Source organism: Myotis myotis, unplaced genomic scaffold (assembly GCF_014108235.1).
Source record: "Myotis myotis isolate mMyoMyo1 unplaced genomic scaffold, mMyoMyo1.p scaffold_m19_p_1, whole genome shotgun sequence".
In the NCBI taxonomy this organism is placed as follows: Eukaryota; Metazoa; Chordata; class Mammalia; order Chiroptera; family Vespertilionidae; genus Myotis; species Myotis myotis.
In genome coordinates this window covers 217,610,808-217,629,928 of record NW_023416313.1, presented here as the reverse complement: position 1 = coordinate 217,629,928, position 19,121 = coordinate 217,610,808, and the positions used below count along the sequence as shown (strand labels likewise).

The 19,121-nt window shown below is 58.4% G+C and overlaps 1 protein-coding gene across 3 annotated transcripts in view; it reads right to left on the bottom strand.

Moving 5' to 3' along the window:
- Positions 1-6,716: 6,716 nt before the first annotated feature.
- Positions 6,717-19,121, bottom strand: part of PRIMA1 (proline rich membrane anchor 1) — a 40,447-nt gene continuing 28,042 nt past the window's right edge. For all 3 annotated transcript variants that reach the window (XM_036315949.1, XM_036315943.1, XM_036315934.1), the window contains exons 4-5: positions 17,068-17,197; positions 6,717-9,847 (exon numbers count right to left, since the gene is read on the bottom strand). In XM_036315949.1, coding sequence (XP_036171842.1) covers positions 9,745-9,847; positions 17,068-17,197 — 233 coding nt within the window. In that variant the 3' untranslated portion in view covers positions 6,717-9,744. The remainder of the gene's footprint in view (positions 9,848-17,067; positions 17,198-19,121) is intronic.

Below are 19,121 nucleotides of genomic sequence, written 5' to 3'. Positions count from 1 at the left end.
AGGTGTCCCTCCCTGCTTCTGAAAACCGTGACCCATTTTCCCGCCCCTCTGAGCAAATACTGTTCCTGCTGGGGCTCCGTCACCTCGCTCTGATGGAGACCAGCAGGTTCCCTGGCCCGGGCCCCCTCCACCCCTACCTCCCCATTTCCCCGTGTCCTCTCTTCTCTGTTACCTCGTATGTCAGTCTCTCCCGCAAGTGGGGCTCAGGCACTTAGAAGAAAAGAGTCGGGGACAGGTGGATTTAGCAGGATTGGCCCTAAGAAGTAGGAGGAGCCAGTCCCCCAGGTCAGGGGCCAGCACCAGCGCCCACGGCCACCACAGCCACGGTCTGAGTCTGTAAAGTTATGTCGGACACAACCCAGCCCGCCATGTTCACATCGGCTATGGCTGCCTTCATGCTGTGGCCGCGGAGTTGAAGAGCTGTGACAGAGACCGCGTGTGGCCCGAAAACCTAAAATACTTACCGTTTGGCCCTTTATAGGAAACGTCTGCTGACCCCTGGCCTAGGGAATGGCTTCCTAGCAGAAGGCCTGCGAGGAGCCCCGAGCCGAACCTTTGTGTGGATATATTTTCCCTACCCCCTCGGGGCTTTTTGAAATTTCATTAGTGTTCCACATCTGTAACATGGGAACAAGGATACATGCTACCTCATACAGGGGCTGAGATAATGAAACGAAAGACTGCAAGACAAGGGCTTTGAGCAGTGGCCGGCACAGGGTACACACTCAAGAAAAGCGCTCGGTTGCTATTTTTATGTCATGTTGAAGCCTAGAGGGCAAAGCTACTTGCCCAAGGTCACACGCTGGTGAGAGGCAGAGCAGGAACGTGACCCCAGGGCTGTGCTCTTACCCACTGGCATACTGACTCCCGCTAACCCCCCACCACCCTATCCCTGGGGCAGCCCTGACAGCAGAGGGCAGAGAGAGCCCCACAAATTGTACCTGAAACAGACTGGCCAGAACTAATCATTGGCTTGGAGAAGGGCCAAGGAATGGACTCTGTTTTCCTCCCCTCGTGGCGTCCTATTGGCTTCAGAGTGTGACTACAACATTCTGAGATTCCCGGGGGCAGGATGAGCCACCATCTGCAAACGCATAGGTTCCATGTCGCTCACAGTGGGCCTGCCTCTTGCTGCCGGGGTGACCTCGGGCAGGTGGCTGACCTCTCTGGACCTCTTTCCCTGATCTGTACATGGAGCTGTCTGCCCGTCCCGGCCTGGAGGAAAGCTCCTCAGGTGGAGGACGGTGACGGTGCTTGGGCGACCTGCCGGCGTCCATGGACCTGCAGGAGGAAGACTGCGGCTGCCTGCTGAGGACTACGTGAGGGGAAGCTCCCAGCTGCAGGCTCATCTGGTTTTTCCTTCAACCAACCCCTCAGAAGCCAGTCCTACCACACCCACGGGAGCCACAGCTTCGTCACTAGCCGAGGGTGTCCCGTCTCCACGGTCTCCCACCTCTGGAAGCCTGTCATTCTGCCTGACATCGAAGTCTCTTCCCAAAGAGTCTCACCTGCGTTCACGTGGTTGCAGCAGCTTCACCTCTGTTTGCAAACTAGGACGGGCCGAATAAGTTTGGACTGGACCGGAGAAGAAGGGTTCTCCACCAAGACTCTTGGGTGGGCTGGGATTGAAGGGCTTCTGACAGTAATTGGACAATGCAGATCATTTACTATACCTCTTTCATAGAATTAATTTGCAAATATGTAAATTGAGCAGACTGAGTGTCTTGACAGTAATGGTCTTTTTAAAAATATATTTGTGTTGACTTCAGAGAGGAGGGGAGAGGGAAAGATAGATAGAAACATCAATGATAAGAGAAAATCATTGATTGGCTGCTTCCTGCACCCCCCCCACACTGGGGATCGAGCCCACAACCCAGGCATGTGCCCTGACTGGGAACTGAACCATCACCTCCTGGCTCATAGGTCAATGTCCAAACACTGAGCCACACCAGCCGGGTGACAGTAATGGTCTTAAGAAGAATGAAGGGAGTGGTTGGAACTAGTAACAAACGATGCTTTTATGAAAGTTGAACCCTGAGGTGGTGTTAGGAAGAGGCGGGCCAGCTCCTCCTACTGACAGGGCAGCAGTGAGCCTCTTGTGAGTGGTATAGCACTTTACATACATTATGTTTACTCCTCTCGGCTCTCTCCTTCCCATGAAGTAGGTGTTATTGTTACTCCCATTTTGCAGGTGAAGAAACTGAGGCCCAGAGGTTAAGTGACTTATCCAAGGTCCCGCAGCTGTCAGTAGTAGCATTAGGACCAGAAGGCCATGTGACTCCCAGTCAGAGCATCACTTGATAAATGTTAATGTCTCTTCCCTTTTTGTGTTGTGCCCTCTTTGGGCTGAAATGTGCCAGGAACATGGATAGAGAATCCGTGGGCTTTTTTGAGGCAGTTCCATCTTGCTGGGACCTCTGTTTATTGATCTCCTATCATAAATTTCCACTGAGCCAGCGTCATTTCATCTGACAAAGGCGTCTTCTTCCCCTTGGCTTTGGGAATTCATTTGTTTGAAAAATAATATAACCCACCAATTAAATCACATGTAGTTTCCCACTTAATTGTTTTATGAGAAAGAATAAAATTTTATGAGTTAAAAACTGTGGCGATGAACTCTGTTAGATTGGGGGCCTGTTGAGAGTTCACTCAGCGGTATGGAGACCTGCCCCAAATTAACTGTAACCATAGCTACCACATCTGAGAGGGGACTGCGTGTCAGGCAGGCTAGATACACTAACCTCCTTCACTCTTCATAAAAGTGACCTGAGGTAGGCCCTTCTGTGATTAACCCCATATTACAGATGGGGAAGCTGAGGTTCCATGAGTATTTGCAGGAGTTGGTAAAAGGAAGAGCAAAATTTGAATCCAGTTATGTCTGCCTCCAAAGCCCTGGTTCTTTGGATCCCTAATCTTGGCAGTTAAGTGATAGGTAGATTCCTTCGCTACTCACCTGACCAGCAAGGTCACCTAGACTCACGTAGACCAGACGTCACCAAGCGGCAGCCGCTGGCCGAGCTGGACCCACAGTGTATTTTGTTTGATGAGCTTTTACTTTCTCCCTTTGGCTTGAATACGTTCGGCGGGGCACGCAGGCTCCAGTTTTGTGTGGTTCCCACTGCTGACCTCTGCCTTCCAGCAGGAAGCAGCCCAGCAGCCTCTTGGCAGAAACCCTGCCACCTCTGGGTTGGCTTCGAGGCCTGGCGTGCCACCCGCTTGGACTGACCTCGCATTGTATGGGCCCAGGATGGGGTGGGATTTACCCCGTGCCACTCAACGAGACGGTGGCACTGCAGGACTGGGGCCGTGCTCTTAGTGCCTAGGGGCCCCCTCTCCCCGGTGCACTCCTGTTCCCCACCTGCATGGGCCCGGGCCGGGGACCCTGTCCTGCACCCCTGCACCGGTCAGTTTGACCTCACTTCAGGCTGGCTGGTCTCTCCAGCCCACCAGCATCCTGGTTCCTTCCGGCCCAGGGAGGCGGAGGTCAGGCGGAGGCTCCAGGTGAGGCTTGGCACCAGCCCTTCCTTGCAGGGCACACAGGACATGGACAACAGCCTCCGATGTGGTTGAATGAATAGCTGGCTCTTTAATTACACAGTCCAGACAGGCCCGCAGGCAGGCCGTGGAGAAGGGCCTCCCGGGCTGCCTGGCAGACGCCCTGATTTCCGCTCCTTCAAGTGGCCTCTTGGAAGAGAAAGGAGGCAGCGAGTAATCAAGCCTGAAGGACAGAAACACTGCAGGTGAGGACAATCACGCTGCCCAGTGGGGAGTGAGGGGGGTGGGGGGCTCTGCAGAGGGGGATTGGCCTGGTCCCAGACCCAGGGTGAGCCCAGAGGTGGGCGCTCAGCGCTGGCCTGGGCCGGAGGGTTGAGTAGGGGGGCGTGTGGGGACATAAGCCCCAGGCTCTGCAGCCAGGTCCATTCTGGACTTGACTGATCCGCTGTCTGACCACGGACCAGTCACTCACTTAACCTTGCTAAGCCTGTTTCACTGACTGCAAAATGAGGTGGTGTTTCCTCTGCCCCAGCACTTTGTAAAGAGTGAGAGAAATGATGTCTGCCAGGCACGGAGCACGGGGAGGGGTCAGAACAGGAGTCAGAGCTGCCTTGCCGGGGTCTCGCTGCCCCTGGGCGCCCTGCGCTGCCGAGCCCCCGGCCAGCAGCCGTTTCTTCCCCTGCCGGCGAGGCCATGTGGCAGCTGGTGTTTTGCTGATGAAATCGCAGCTCGCACGGGACTCGGGCTCTCACGGCTGCGCTGCTGCACCGCGTGGGGGCTCGAGGCTCCCCCACGCTTCTCTGAATGAGCACCGGGGAGCCTCCTCCACGCGGTGCGCCCGCTATCGCCTGTTCTTCACTGGCGTGAACACATCCTTGGGTTTGTAATGGGCAACATTTTGAGGCTAATAAACAGTTATGTTCTTTATTCTCTGGGGAACCCATTCCCCAGCCTAGCTCCCCCGGTTGGCCAGACGCCTGCCCGGAGCGCGCCTGGAAGACGGCTCACAGCCTGAGAACCTACCCGAGAGGGACTCGCTAAATCGGAAGAGACCCAGACACCATCAATTTGCAAATTCCGACTCCCCCGCCCGCCACACTCCATGAGGTGGGGGTTCTGAAGTCATGTGAAATAAAATGCTATATTCTTTTCTTTATGCTGCATGCTAAATGTGTAACCCACCGTTCATTCATTCATTAATCAATCCTACGGATATTTCCTGGGCCAGCCACGGAGGAGAAAGCAAGTGTTCTTAGTGGAGAGAAGGTTCTTAGTGTAGAGAAGCGCTGGAGTGAAAGCAGATCAAGGCGCTAGAACAGACTGCCGGGGTGCGCTGTGGCAGAAAGCACAGCCAGGAGAGAGTGGCTGTGGGGACCTGCCTTGGGCAGGGGCTGGCGTATGTGAGGGCAGGAGTGGGGGTGGGGAAGGGGGGACAGGCAGGGGTGAGGGAGAAGCAGGGGCCAGGTGGGAAGGGCCTTGTGAGTCCCCGTAAGGACTGCGGCGTTACTTTTCAGTGTGGGAACTGGTGGGCAGGCGTTGAACTCAGGTACAATCTGACTTGTGAGCAGCCTCTGGCTTTTGTGGGAGAGGCCGTGGGGCTGCAGAGGTGAAGCAGGGCTGGCCAGGGGCCCTCATGGCCATCCAGGCGGAAGAGGTGGCTCGGGGACCGGGTGGAGGGAGCCAAGCTAAGCACACGGATTTGTGTTCTGGAGAACGAGCTGGTAGGACTTGCTGGTTTATTGGCCGCTTGTCCGAGGCAAAGAGGCATGAGGGATGACTGTGGCATGAGGGGCCTTGAGGCAGGTGTGGAGAGGAGGAAGGTGGGATGACGAGAGGTTCTGGAGAGGGAGCCAAGGGTCCTGACAGGACAAACTCACTCCAGAGATGAGCCAGCCATTCCCTGCGCGTTTGATAGGATGGGGTGGGCGGGGGTGGGCGGGGGGGCGGGGGGAGGAGAGGGGCCTGGAGAGGGGGTGTCTACCAATTAAAAGCAGATACTGAGGAGCTGGGAGCCCCGCTTGGAGGCACTGCTTGTTCTAGGATGGACCCTAGAGAGCTGGTCTGGGAGGAGGGAGGAGAGAGCATAAAGGCGCTCCGTGCCGGGGTGGGGGATGGGAGAGAAGGGCAAGTGGGTGGCCCGGTGGGTGGTCGCTAGCAGGGTGGGCAAGTCAGCGTGTCCGAAGGCCACAGCGAGGTCACCCCTGGGAACCGGGCGCAGTGCTCCCCACGCAGTGGAGCCCTCCTGCGGCCGCCCACTGTCAGGGCAGGCCCTCCGCCACGTGCCCGGGTCCGGGCGTGACTTGGGGCGTCCCACGCCTCCACGGCGGCGCACAGGTGAGCAGCCCAGGGAACAGGCAGAGTCCGACAACGGCCGGGCGCTGTCGTTGTTGGCTGTGCTGGATGCCAGCGCTGGAACCAGTGGCCAGAAGCCCCGAGATTCGAGGTGGAGGTGGACGTGGTGCAAGGAGGGTCCCGCCCTGCTCCGTGCTTGTCTCAGGGTGCCTGCCAGGCAGCAGAGCCTCGCACACGAGGCCGCTGACCCTGCTCGTGCCCGGCTGGCCTTGGCGCTTGCCGCTGAGTCCGGCCGGGCTGGGGCGCACCGGAGTGAGTACAGGACTAGAGGTGTCCCGCCGAGTCCTCACCAACCTCCACGGGAGGACCATGTCGGGGGCTGGTGGGCAGGGAGCCCTCACTCGAGCCTGATGGCAGGCAGCCTTTTCTTAATGACACAGTGACAGTAACGTCAATGACGGCTGCCACCCACTGCGGGCCTGACCCGACTCCTCTCCTGCGGGGCCAGCTGGTTCTTGTCCCCCAGGATTTCCGTGAGCGCTTGTCAAGTTAAGGTGCCTGGTTTGTCCTGTCTGCCTGGCACCTTTCCCGTTTTAACCCTGAAAGTCCCACATTTTGGGAAAACCTCCCCATCCCAGGCAAACTGGGAAGGTTGGTCACCTTCTTCTCAGCTGAGTCAAGGACAGAGGTGGCCGGGTGAGGGGATGAAGGACAGGCTTGGAGCCTTAGAATCCCCATAAATGCCAGCTTTGGGGTGTTAGATACAAACCATATAGAAGCGAGCCGGCCACGTACCCAGCCCAGCCCTGGGTGCCCAGCAGGTCCTGGGGGAGGGGGGTCAACCCCCCCAACACACACACACCCTCAGCCTGTTCGCGCCTCCCACCCCCTCCCAGGACCGAGACCCCACCACACCCTACAACTGCAGCCATCTTTACAAGTACGTTTTTATTGAAAATAAAAAAGGCATGATGCTTTCTTCCCCATAATTAACAAACAGCTCCCCTCCCCCCCAAACGCTGCCGGTCCTACTTCGTGTGCAAAGTCTCAGCACAAAATCGACATCATGGGCTCCTCGGTGGACAGATGGGCGCCCACACGCCCACTGAGACGGAAGGAGGCCAGGAGCCGGCTTCCCATGTGCCCGGCACAGGTAGGAAGGCAGGTTGCAAATATTTACACTCATGCATTAGGAACCACGCAAGTCACACTCTGCACGGGTTCATAGAGTACAGTAATTTTGCGTATATATTGGTATCTCTTTAAATATATATAACTATATATGTTTATATTTTTACAGCCATTAGTCTTTCTTCCAAAACTTGCTTTAGAACAGGGGTGGGGAACGAGCCATTAAGGCCCGCAAAACCGTTGGGTGTGGCCCTGCCAAGGCATCAGGGGTGAGTTAATTAAATGTTTGGCCACATACAGCAGGCTCGTTTTTACGTTGATGATTTTGGATGGCCTGTGAACGATGTTGTAAATATCCAAATGGCCCTGGGCGGGGAGAGGGGTGGGACCTCCCACCCCTGACCTAGAAGCTCCTACGTTAACACCTGAAGACTCTGGGAGGTCCTATCTGCCATTCTAAAGCTGGGCTCCGCCAGGCGACATAGCTGGAAAGATGTTTGAGAGAATGCAGAGAAGGAATGCGTCTCGTTCTCGGCCTCCACGCCTGGAGGAGGCTAAGGACGGGTCTGTTTGGGGGCCACAGGCATGTTCCTGACGTAAAAGTTCTAAGCTCGATGCCAGGCTGGAGCGGTTGGATGGACGCTTGTCGCCTAAGCTAAGATCCGCGGGGTTCTCTCGCTGTACCGAGAGCTGTCTCCGAAGGGCTGGATATTGGGTTGGGGGATTCTCAAAAAAATGCTTAAAAAAAAAGCTCTTCTCTTGTTTTCCCTGCACACCCCAGGGAAGAGATGTGACAAACCCAACTTGGGGGAATTTGCTCTCCACGGTTAGCTTTTCAGAGCTCTGGCTGTGTCCCCGGGAAGGAGACAGGGGCCCCCAAAGCCTGGTGGATGGTTCTCTGGGGGTCAGCGGATTAGACTAATTGCAAAATCTGGGCTTTTAGGTTTAAATCAAGGTCAGGGAAGCTGGGATCAGTGGGTCTGCCTGCCCCCCTTGATCCTCTCCAGGACCCCTTAGCCAGGATCCCCGCTCTGGTCGAAGGTGCCCTCCATCACTTCTGAGCTCAGGGTGGCACGTGCTCAGGGCTGGGGTCCTGCTAGTCATCTGCTCAGGGACCAGGCAGGGGACTCAGAGGCCGTGCCAGCGGTGGGAGGATTGCGCTGGAGTGGGGTCTGCCTGCTGAGCACCCACATTCTCTGGCCTGTCTGTCACCCAGGGGTGCATCCCCGGGGAAAGTGGTGGCATCCAGCAGGAGAACTGGGAGGTGCTCACCAGGCCGGGGGCAAGAATGAAGGCCACGGTGGCACTGTGCCAGGCTGGGGTGTGCAGGGAAAGCAAAACCAAATCCAAACCCCAAGCAAATCCTCACACAGAAGGGAAACTGAGAAGAAACAACCCTTCCTGGGAGGGGATCCCCAGCCTGTCCTCAGCCCGTCCCCGCTGACCTGGAGCAGGACAGGGTCAGGGTCAGGGTCAGAGCACACTCACCTCTGCCCTCTGCTCTCCCAGATAGCGAGCGGAACAGACAGCTCAGTGGGCACAGGGCTCCGGACAATGGGTGTGTCAAGGTTCAGCCCCAGTCGGGACTGGCTTTCTTTCAGTCTGTCCGTCTCACCTCAATATGAAGGTCTCACCTGCAGCCCCCAGCCCTCCACGGAACCACTGGTGGTTTGGGAGGCGGACTGGGTCCACCCGCGTCGCTGCCTGGCCAGACAGCGGGACCATTTAATGCGTCTGGTCCCTTCCTAGAGAGGGTGTGGTGGTGAGGGAACCACGGGTCAGGGCGCTCTCCCAATCCACCAGGGGATGCAAACCCACAGGGCCGCCGTCTCCCCGGCCAAGTGATGTGCCCACAGGGGTGGGTGGCCTCCTGGGCAACAGGCCTGCGGGGTCCCTCGCCTGTCACCCCTTTCCTTCCCTTCATCCACCAACCACTGTGGAGGGTTCGGCACTTTTAGAACCTAAGAGCTCGGAGAGAGACTCCAGGGAGCCACTGAGGCACGCCATCTCCTGGAAGAGGGGAGGCCTGGGGCTGTCAGGAGAGGCTCTGAGTCCCTGGTCAGGGCTGCAGGGGAGGAAGCATCGGGGAGCCAGCGCCAGGCCGCTCGGCCCAGCCAGACGCCCGCAGCGGGTTTGGCACAGTGGTGGCCCCTGCCGATGAAGGCAGGGCCTGGCTCACACGGACGGGTCAGTTCCTAGGGCGGGGACTTTGCAGGCCGGACTCAGCCCTCCGTGGCAGGACTGGGGAGTCAGGCGGGACCCAGGGGCCCAGGGTGCGGGTGGGGACAGGGGGAGAACACGGGCCCTGAAGGCTGAAGACGATAGCAGGTGGGGCGACAGACAGGTGTGTGGGAAGCACCTTAGAAAGGGGACGTCTCCTGGCTGTGCCGATGGCTTCTGTTGGGAAGGGCACAGTCAACGGAGCCGCAGGCGGGCTTCCTGGGGGCGAGGCGAGGTTTCCTGGCAGGGAAGTGGCCCCTGGATTGCCTTTCTTTGGGCTAAAGGGGGATGCCTCCCCCAACTTAGCGGACGGACAGACCCTCTGCCTTCGACAGAGCGCGTGCTTTAGACAGTAGCTGGGAGACAGCGGCTGGAACACAAGGTGAGAGGTGTGGGGAGCCTGGGGGTGGTGCCCGGGGGCTGCATGCAGGCAGCCGGCTGGCATGAGGCTGCGCTGCCCCTGCCCCGGGGCATGGCTGGAAGAGAACGCTTTCTCCTTTGCAAGGCTCGAGGCAGGCAAGGCAATGACGTCCTGGACAAGCGCAGTGTCAGCTCCTGTCCACTAGCGCCACCAAGGTGCCCTCGGGCCAGCGGTCCGGGCCGCGCTCACACCACGGCGTTGTTCACGTCCACGCCCTTGTTGCTCTGCGAGGTCGTCATGGGGTACTCCGCAACGCTGGTGCCATTCTCCTCCTTTCTCAGGGGTTTCCTGGGAGTGGGCGGAGGGCCAGGGGCAGCGAGGGAGGAGGAGGGACATCGTTAGTTATCAATGCCGGGGAGTTAGCATGCCCCACAGTTGGCCCGCCAGGCTGTGCTGGGTTAGCGTCCTTGGACTGCTGGGCTTTGGCGGGGGTGGCGGCGGTGGGGGGGTAGGGGGTGGAGGTGTGGGGAGGCGGGGGGACTCTGAGAAGGCTCTGGGCTGAGGTTCTGGACTCATAGTAGTACCTTCTAGTTCAAGTCTCCTCTCCCCTCTTGAGCGGCTCAGGAGGGGCTGCCCCAGTCCCAGGCCCGAGTGGCTACAGCTCCTGATCTAGCCCCCCCCCCCCCCCCCCCGCCGTGCTGGGCAGCCCAATCCCTCGCCACACGGCTGCCTCTTGGGTGGATCTGCGGCCCGTGGGGCTGTAGCTCTGACGCCTGTGTCCCCAGTAACACCGGGGCCAAGCCTGAACCGAACGTTTACGGGCATCACTGAAAGCCAGGGCAGGACAGCATCGCCTTCTCCAGTGTCCCCGAGCCTCCCCACACCTCCCCTGAGGAGGGCGCACACTAATGTGAGGCCTAAAGCCCCACGGGGATGGTTCTGGGAGAGGGCCTGGGAGGTGGCTATCGCGGGGCGGGGTTAGCAGGCCTGCTCAGAGAGCTCCCCGAGGTCAAATCTGTCAACTTCCTTTTCTCCTGCAGCGGAATCAGCTCCCAAAACACACGGAAACCCAAGTGCACTCAGCTGGGCACCGGGCCCGGCCACCGTGGCTTCCTCGAGAAAGTGAGGTGCTGGCCGACACTCCTCCCACGTGGCCACGCCCTGCTCACTGCGCTCTCAGCCACAGCATTCCTTGTCCCTTTCCACAGTGATCCCGGAAGAAGCAAGGCCTGGAGTTGAGTTTCACTTCATGGGGAAACTGAGGCTTAGGGAGAGCTGTGACTTGCCCAAGGTCCCGCGGCTGGTTTATGGTGGACCCCGGACCACCACCCACTACTGCCAAGTCCTGGTCCAGCCGTGTTTCTGTTAAACCAGCATTCCCAGCAGGCGTCCCCCCCCCCCGCCCCCCGCCCCCGGCTCTGTGTCCAATCAGCGTGGGAAGGCCTCCTCCGGCTCCTCCTGGAGGTTCCAGAAGTCCTCAGGGGCCTCCAAGGAGCCCGGCTCATTTTGCTTTACCCTAGCACATCCCGTGTCCTGGGGTCTGAGAACCCCCATTTATGTGGGTAGATGCTCACAGATGTTTTCTGGCCCCCAGGCTGGTAGGGCTCAGAAGAGGTGCCTTGTAGGTGATGGGCTCATGGAAATGACAGAGTCCGAGCGAACCTCTGTCCCTTCATCCCTCCTCCACCCCCACCCGCCTTTCCGAGGCCTCACAGGCTGGCTTGGCGGGTGGGCTGGGTTTGCAGCTGGGGAGTTGGCACGGTCTGGAAGCGTCTGGAAGCGGGGCGGCGGTTCATGTTGCTACAGGGGGCTCCCGTGTCGCCCCGCTGCGAGGCCACTTAAGGGAGATCCCTAAACGTATCATCAGTATAGCCAGGGAGGACGGACATCAGAGTCAGGATTCTAGCAAACATCTCTGGGCCCAACCCGCACTGCTGTTCTCCCTGGCGAATACTCAGTCTTGGGCTGAGGAGTCTGCAAGTCCCGCAGGGGAGATAGAGCTTCAGGCCTTGGAGGGGGGATGGGGAGAGGAAGAGGGTCTGGAATCCCTTGCACGTGGGCAAAGCCTTGGACCCAGAGTTCCCGCCCTCCTTAGACGAGGTGGGAAGTCAGCAGAATTATTCTGCCGGGAGAAGAGGGGCTGTGGCCTGGACACCCTGTGCGTCCCTGGTGGCTCAGAGGGCCTGGTGGGGGCCAGCTTGGTGGGACGGACACGGGGAACAGGCCAAGGGGGCAGCCCCAGGTCCTTCTCAATGGCGCAGCCAGCTCCCCAGGCCAGAAAGGACAAAGGGGTCTGGGCAGGGGCTCCACCCAGCAAAAAGGGCACCTCTGGCAGGTACAGCTCCCCCCGCCCAGGGGCATCCTGGAGTCTGAGTGTGTGAAGGAGAGAGCAGCTGTCCAGGGCCCTTGGAGAAGTGGGCTGGGTCTGCTCCCTGCTCCACGGAAGCTCAGCTGCAACCACTCTGCTCCCCGCTCTGCCCCACCCCCTCCCAGAGGCTTTCTGGGACGCCCTGGAGCCCAGTGGACGCTGGAGTTGTTCCTGTAGCAGGAGGAGGCTCTGCCTCCAAACCCCCACTGTGTCCTTCCATGGGCAAGTCACTGGACCTCTTTATGCCTCAGTTTCCTGGTCTATAAAACGGGCACAAGGACAGTGTCCGCTTCATAAGCTTGTTGGGAGGATTAACACGTTAATGTGTGTTAAGCTCTGAGAGGAGCCGCTGGCACACAGTAGGTCTCCGTAAGTGTGTGTTAGCTCTCAGGACGGCTGCTGGGAAGGTGTCAGCATCGCTGCTCCTGTTGGTGGGGAGCAGCCAGCGGTCTCCTGTCTGCACAGCCTTCCTACCTAAGGTGTGCCCCGTGGGGCTCCGCAGGTGCCTGAGACTTGCTAGACCCAGCCCGGCTCCGCGGTGCCAGGTGCCAGCCAGGAGTGCTCCCCACCAACCAGAGAAGGGCTCCTCTGCCCTGGTGCAGGCCCCTACATGGCCTGGCTCCTAAACCGAGAGAAAGGGCAGTGAGCTTTTCCTTGGCCTCATCACGTCAAAGGGCGGGTTCTCCCACTTTCCTGAGCCTCAGCCTGGAAAGCAGCAGCACCCCATGTTGTCGTCCTCTGCTTGGAGTGCTGAGCTGACAGCTCCGCCGCCAACTGCCAGCCATCTGGGCCTCTGCAGAAGCTGCCTCCACCAGCATGGAGCAGGGGTGGGGACGGGGATTGGAGGGGAGAGGGGGTTGGGGGGCAGGACCCAGGAGCCCCTCTTGGGCCCTGCTGACATCCACGTGACAGGTCCCACCCTCAGCCTGCTGCTCTGCTGGGGAAGCTGGTGGCAAAGAACAGCTCTGAGGAGCCTGGGAAGGGAGGGCTGCCCGGCTTGCTTCTGCCTCCCACCCCCACGGAAAGGCCTGTTAAATTAAAAGGTGGGAGTGGGCGTACAAGCCCTCACCGTTCTCTCTAACCATAAAGCCCCCTCAAGAGGCATGCACACACTCCTGACTCTGGTGGGCCAAGCAACCCCATTTCCACCCCCCATTTCCTCTCCCCCATTACTCTGAGGTTCCCCCCTCCCCTTCATAGTATTCATGGTTTTTTAAAACCTCATTTATTACTATGCTGGTGTGCGTGTGTGTGTACGTGTGTGTGTGTGTGTGTGTGTGTGGTCTGCTTTCTCCACTGGGGTGTGGTGGGGAGTGGGCAGGGCTCAGTCTCATTTATCTCTACATCCTGGTACCTCGTCTAGTCCCCAGCACACAGTAGGTGCTCAGTAAATACCTGTGGGCCAGCAATGACTCACCGAGAAGCCCTGGGGCGGTCAACGGTGCCAGATACCATCGAAGAGACTTGGGTGTTCAAAAGTGCCCGTTCTACTGGAAGTGGCTCACCCACGAGAAGCCGGTGGGCACCAGAGCCCCGCAATCACGGGCACGCCCAGCCACGCTCAGGCACACGCTCTGAGCTCGCTCACTCCCAGGGAGCAGCACGCTGGCTTATCATCTGCAATTAACAGTCTGCAGGATCAGCCGCGTGTTGTGCAGCCTTTATTGTTCTTTCGGCCAACACCTTGTAATCAGGAGGAAACGGCTGTCAAGTGGCTTAATGGCAGTTGATGGCCGGAGGTGAAGGACCGCGCCATGGGTGGCCAAAGGAGGCAAGGCCTCCTTCCTGAGCCTGGGGGCGGGGAAGCTCTGGGAGCTCTTCTGGATGGTGAGGGTCTTGGGTGGGGGGGCTGGGTCTTATTCCCGTGTCCCCAGGTCTTGCCCAGAGGAGAATGCAGATTACGGTGTTGGTCTTATTCCCGTGTCCCCAGGTCTTGCCCAGAGGAGAATGCAGATTACGGTGTTGGGGCCGAAAAGGGACTGTGATGCAGTCTCCATGCACCATCCCCGTCCAACCTGTGGCCCTGGATGCTAAGGGCTGCCTCTCCTGGGATCCCCTGCTCTTGGGTTTGCCAATGGGAGTCACCCTCAGGAGACCGGAGCGCCAGGGAGAGGTCGGGGCATTTCCTCCCCCTCCTTTCCTGTTTTGGGCTCAGTTGTTCCCCTGGCACCTTCCCTGGCCCTTGTCCTAGCTGTGCTAACCGCTCCACTGCTGCTGGTCTGGCCGCTTCACCAGCTTCCTTTGCTTCAAGGATCTTCGAGCCCCGCCCACACTCTGGAGGCAGCCCCGCCCACCTCATCTGGAGGAAGCCCCCCTGGAAGGGATCAACTGAGCCGTCTGGGGTGGGTTCCTTGTCTTTCCAGGCCGTTAACAGACCCTGGAACCAAGAGCTCAGAGCCTGCGGAATAAGACGGAATAAGACAGAGTGACAGGAGCCTCTCCAGCTGTTCTCGGGGGAGGCAGGTGGCAGCCCCACAGGCATTCCTGGGAGACCCCCAGCCCTGCTGAAGCACAGCCCGCATGCAGCTGCCTGCACTGCCAGTCAGATATTCCCTTTACCCTCTTCCCTCGAAGCAGCGCGTTTCTCAGAAGTTTGGGGCAGACAGCGAGGCAGAGTGACTCTGAGTGACTCTGGAAGAGCTGGGCTTTTTAAAAAGGTGCCGCTGCCTGTCTCCGAAGGGCAGGGGAGTGGGAACGGGTCCCTGATGGAACTAGGGCCACATTCCCTGGCAGTGCCCGGGGGGAGGGGGGGATCTTGCACACTCTTCCTCAAGAACCTTCAGTAGCTCCCAGTGCCCACCAAGTCCCAGGCGGGACCAAGCCTCACACCCCGTGTCACAGGGGCTTCCTGGTGCCTGGTGACTCTGCCAGGAGTGCCTCCCCTGCTCTGCTTCTCACAGTCCTCATCCCAGGGCAGCAGGCTCTCAGCTCAAATGTGCTATCACCCTGATCAGAGCTAACTGACTCCTCCAGGCCCACAACAGGCTGCCAGGGACTTCCTGCAGCCCATCCCGCCTGCCTCCCAACAGCCATTCTAGCATCCGCCTCCACCGCCCTGCAGCCAGATGAGCCGCCCGTGGGCACAGGCCTGTCCTATCTGTCTCTGTACCTGCACAGCCTGTGCATACAGTAGGCGCCCACCAGACACTGGGAATCGGGCTGACCTCGCGCCCTGGGAGACTCCAACACCTCCACCTTGACTCCTGAGGCCTGGTCTGTCCCTGAATTACAGGGTCCTGGGGCCTTTGTGTCCACCTGTTTTTCTGGCTTCAGACACACCCCACCACCCCCGTTTCCAGGCACCCTCGAGGAAGGGCAGGCAGGGAGAGCCAGGTCTGTCCTCAGCCCAACGCCAGAGAGGGACTCAACAGTAACACTGATGCGGAGCTGCGGTCAGGGCTGCCTTTGGAATCACTGGTGCTGGGTGCAGATTCTGACTCCTCTGCTCCCAGGCTGTGCCACCCTGGGCAGTTCCCTTACACCTCTGAGCCTCAGTTTCCTCCTCTGTGAAATGGGACGGATCGGGAGAAGATGCCGTGAGGTGACCTGAGAGACGGTTGGTGGAGCGATGAGCCCAGCGCTTGGCTGAGGTTACGCCCTTGTTATTTATCTATTTATTGACTTGGGGGAGGGTCTTGCAGCATGAGTGTTGGGGACCGAAGGGAGCCTGGCTGGGAGGCAGGTCCCCGGACATGGCCTGCCCCTCGCGGAGCTGTGTCACCTGGGCCCAGTCCCCAGCAAACTCCCAGGCTGTTGGCTTGACGTGTCCCTTCACCCTGTGTGCCTTACTGTGCATTTGTTTAAGACTTTAACTTGATATTTTACCCTTTCTGCTTTGAATTATTGAAGTGACATCACATAGAACAGTTGATTAAAAGGGCAAAGTTAAATATTTTAGGTGTTATGATTGCTCTTAACGTAGCTCCTCGAACTTAGGGCCATAGGGCATTTAAAACAGAACTTTCTTATATATTGACCACTCCTATTGCCCTTTGGTGTTTTGCAACATTTCTCTTGGTCTTTTGATTCTGTCTTCCCCCCCCACAAAGGTCCCTGTGCTAGGCTAGGGAGGCCATCCTTTGTAAGTTTGATAAGACTTCCCAGTCTCACCAAGGGACTTGGCAGAACTTCTGGGTTGTAACTCCAGGGGGCGCCATTCACACCATGGCCCACTCTGCCACACTAGAGCCCAGGACACAGCCCAAACCTCCTCAGACCTCAACAAAAGCCACACTGTGACGCAAATCCCAACTCAACTAGGTGCCACCCAACCTCTTCTGAAAGACGAAATGAGATGGTGGTTACAGAAATGACAGTGAGTGTTACTGAAAGATAGTTTGCTGTTTGGATCCTTCATGACCCCACTGGAACACTCCTATTCATCCTTCAAAACCCAACATAGGTGTCCCATTCACTGCAAACTTTCTCTGAGGCATCTCAACCTCCCTCTTCTCCCAAGAGAAGCATTTCTCCCTCCCTGTCATCCCGCCTCTCTCTGAGACTACTGAAACATGGAAGCTGGTGCAGCACGTCGTGAGCACTTACTGTATACCAGGCACAACAGGGACACACATTGTGCATACTATTAAAGCAGGCATCTCACCGGAACAGTACGAGGTTGTTATTCTTTCCCCCTATTTTACAGATAAGGACACTGAGGACCAGAGAGGTCAAGTGATTTCCTTGATGCAAGGAGCCTGAATTTAAAACGGACTCCAAAACCCAGTCCCCACTCCAAACCAGCATGGTGCCTCCCACCAGTGGCTCCCCTGCCGACCCCGCGAGGATTATTTCCATAACCCAAGGCTTTGGGTGAGCCCCGACAGTAGGGCCTGTGATTTCAGGAAGGGTCGCTTTCTATCGCATGGGGCCTGACTTATGATTGGTGCTCATCACATGCCTCCGAGCTGAACTCCCTAAAACCGGCGGGGGTATGAGGTGTGCAATCAGCTTTCAACTATTTCAGCAAACAAAAAGCTAAAAGGAAAAGGAAAGCAATGCAGCAAATATTAGCCAAATCTCGGTAACTGTTGAATCAGAGTGAAGGTAGATGCACGTTCCTGGCACGTTCTTTCTGCTTCTTAAATGCTTGACAATTTTTATAATGAAAAAACAAAACAAAACCCACAATGGGGGTGGGTGGAGTAGCCCCCGAGCCCAGCTGGGGTGCCCTCAGGGCTCCAAGCCAGTGGACACTCACCGCTTGATGGCTTTGTAGCAAATGATGACCAGCACAGTGAGGAACAGCAGGGAGGCGCAGCACACCGCGATGACGATCACCAGCCCTGACCACCAGCTCTCCTCGGCGGGGCACGAGGTAGAGCTGGGAGCTGAAAGAGAGAGGGGCAGCCTGAGTCTCCCCGGACGAGCTGGGCCTGGCCGCATCAGAGGTGCACCATCACGGTGACACCAGGGCGGCCTCGCTGCCATCCATCACCCAGATGAGGCTCTCTGACCCGTCCTGCCCTCCCCACCCCCACCCGGCAGCAGGTGACATCATAGCTGGCCCCCAGCCAGGCGACGTTATCCCAGCAGGGGTTAAGCACCACGCCCGCCCCGGGCCATCCATCCTCCCTGGGCATGAGCTAACTGACAGCAGGGTCAGGTTTAATTTCCCATGAAAAATAACAGAAGCTCTCATTCTCTCAGTTGAGGCATTAAATCCGCTTCCTCGGAGGGTGGGGGTGGGAGGCAGGGCTCATGGGGGACCCTGGGAGGAAGGAGAGAAAGGGAGGTTCATCAACATCAGTTCTTTTCTTTAAATGTATTGTTATTGATTTCAGAGAGGAAGGGAGAGGGAGAGAGAGATAGAAACCTCAATGATGAGAGAGAATCATGGATCAGCTGTCTCCTGCATGCCCTCCACTGGGGATGGAGCCGGCAACCCAGGCATGTGCCCTGACCTGCAACCTGGGCATGTACCCCGACCGGGAATCGAACCATGACCTCCTGGTTCATGGGTCGACGCTCAACCACTGAGCCACGCTGGCTGGGCCGTCAACATCAGTTCTGAAGCTAATTTCTCGAGAGGGGCAAGTGCTCTCCCTCCTTGGATTTGGTCCACGTGGTGGGTACGTGCAGCTGTTTCAGCTTGCACGGGGCGGCCGAGTCTGTCATGGACAAAGCATCTGACACCGGGGGCTGCAGGGCCCCCAGGTCACGACTCAATCCACGGGGTCCTCGAGGTGAACCTGTCCTCCCCCTCGGCCACTCGCACACTCGGGCCCCAGCACACGTGGTGCTGACGTGCGGGGAGCATTTCCCAGCTGGCCTGCCGGGCCTGCCTCCCACTCCCCTGAGACACCTGCGGGCCCAGGAGCTTGGCTAACGCACTTGGTGGCAGAGGCTGTTTCCTAGGCTCCGTGGACAAAGGGGACTCTGGGGCTCAGAGGAGGGGGGGACCCTGGGCCCCACGTCTCTCAGCCCTGCTCCCGGTACTGCCTCCAGGCACCACAAGGACAAGGGTTCTCAGAGGTCCCTCCAGGGGCCAAGTGCCCCCGTGACTGCCTCGGTGTCCCCAGCCTGAGTCCACTGAGGAGGCGGCGGCGTTGGGGGCAGGGCCCACAGCCTCCTCCCTCTCGCCCCACCCCCACACAGCGCCCATTGTCTCCCAGCACAAGGGCCCACTGAGGCCCTGCTGTCCGTTCATGGGCACCGGGCATCCTGGAGGAGGCCTGTGCCAGGGCCTCTCCTTCCCCCGTGGGCCGGCTCCGTGTGGGGCTCCCCGAGGTGCCAGGGTGTGGGCTGGGCTTTAATATATATATATATATTTTTTTTTCTTTCTTGATTTTTTACAGAGAGGAAGGGAGAGGGATAGAGAGTTAGAAACATCGATGAGATAGAAACATCCATCAGCTGCCTCCTGCACACCCGCTACTGGGGATGTGCCCGCAACCCAGGTACATGCCCTTGACTGGAATCGAACCCGGGACCCTTCAGTCCGCAGGCCGACGCTCTATCCACTGAGCCAAACCAGCTAGGGCACCAGTTAGGGCAGTGGGCTGGGCTTTAAAGCCACAAGCACAGGAGCAGACATGGCACTTGGGGGATCCAGGCCCCTTCCAGGGAGGAAGAAGTCCCCTTTGGAACTGACCAGGGGAAAACTGAGCGTCCCCATCTCAGCTCGGGGGCGGGGCTCCACCCCTTCTCTGCCCGTGGGAATCTGGGTAGAGCACTGAGACCCCCTCCTTCATAAGTCTTCCTGATCCCCCCCCAGGCCAGAGTGCCTGCTGAAGGCACGGATCCCCTGCCTGC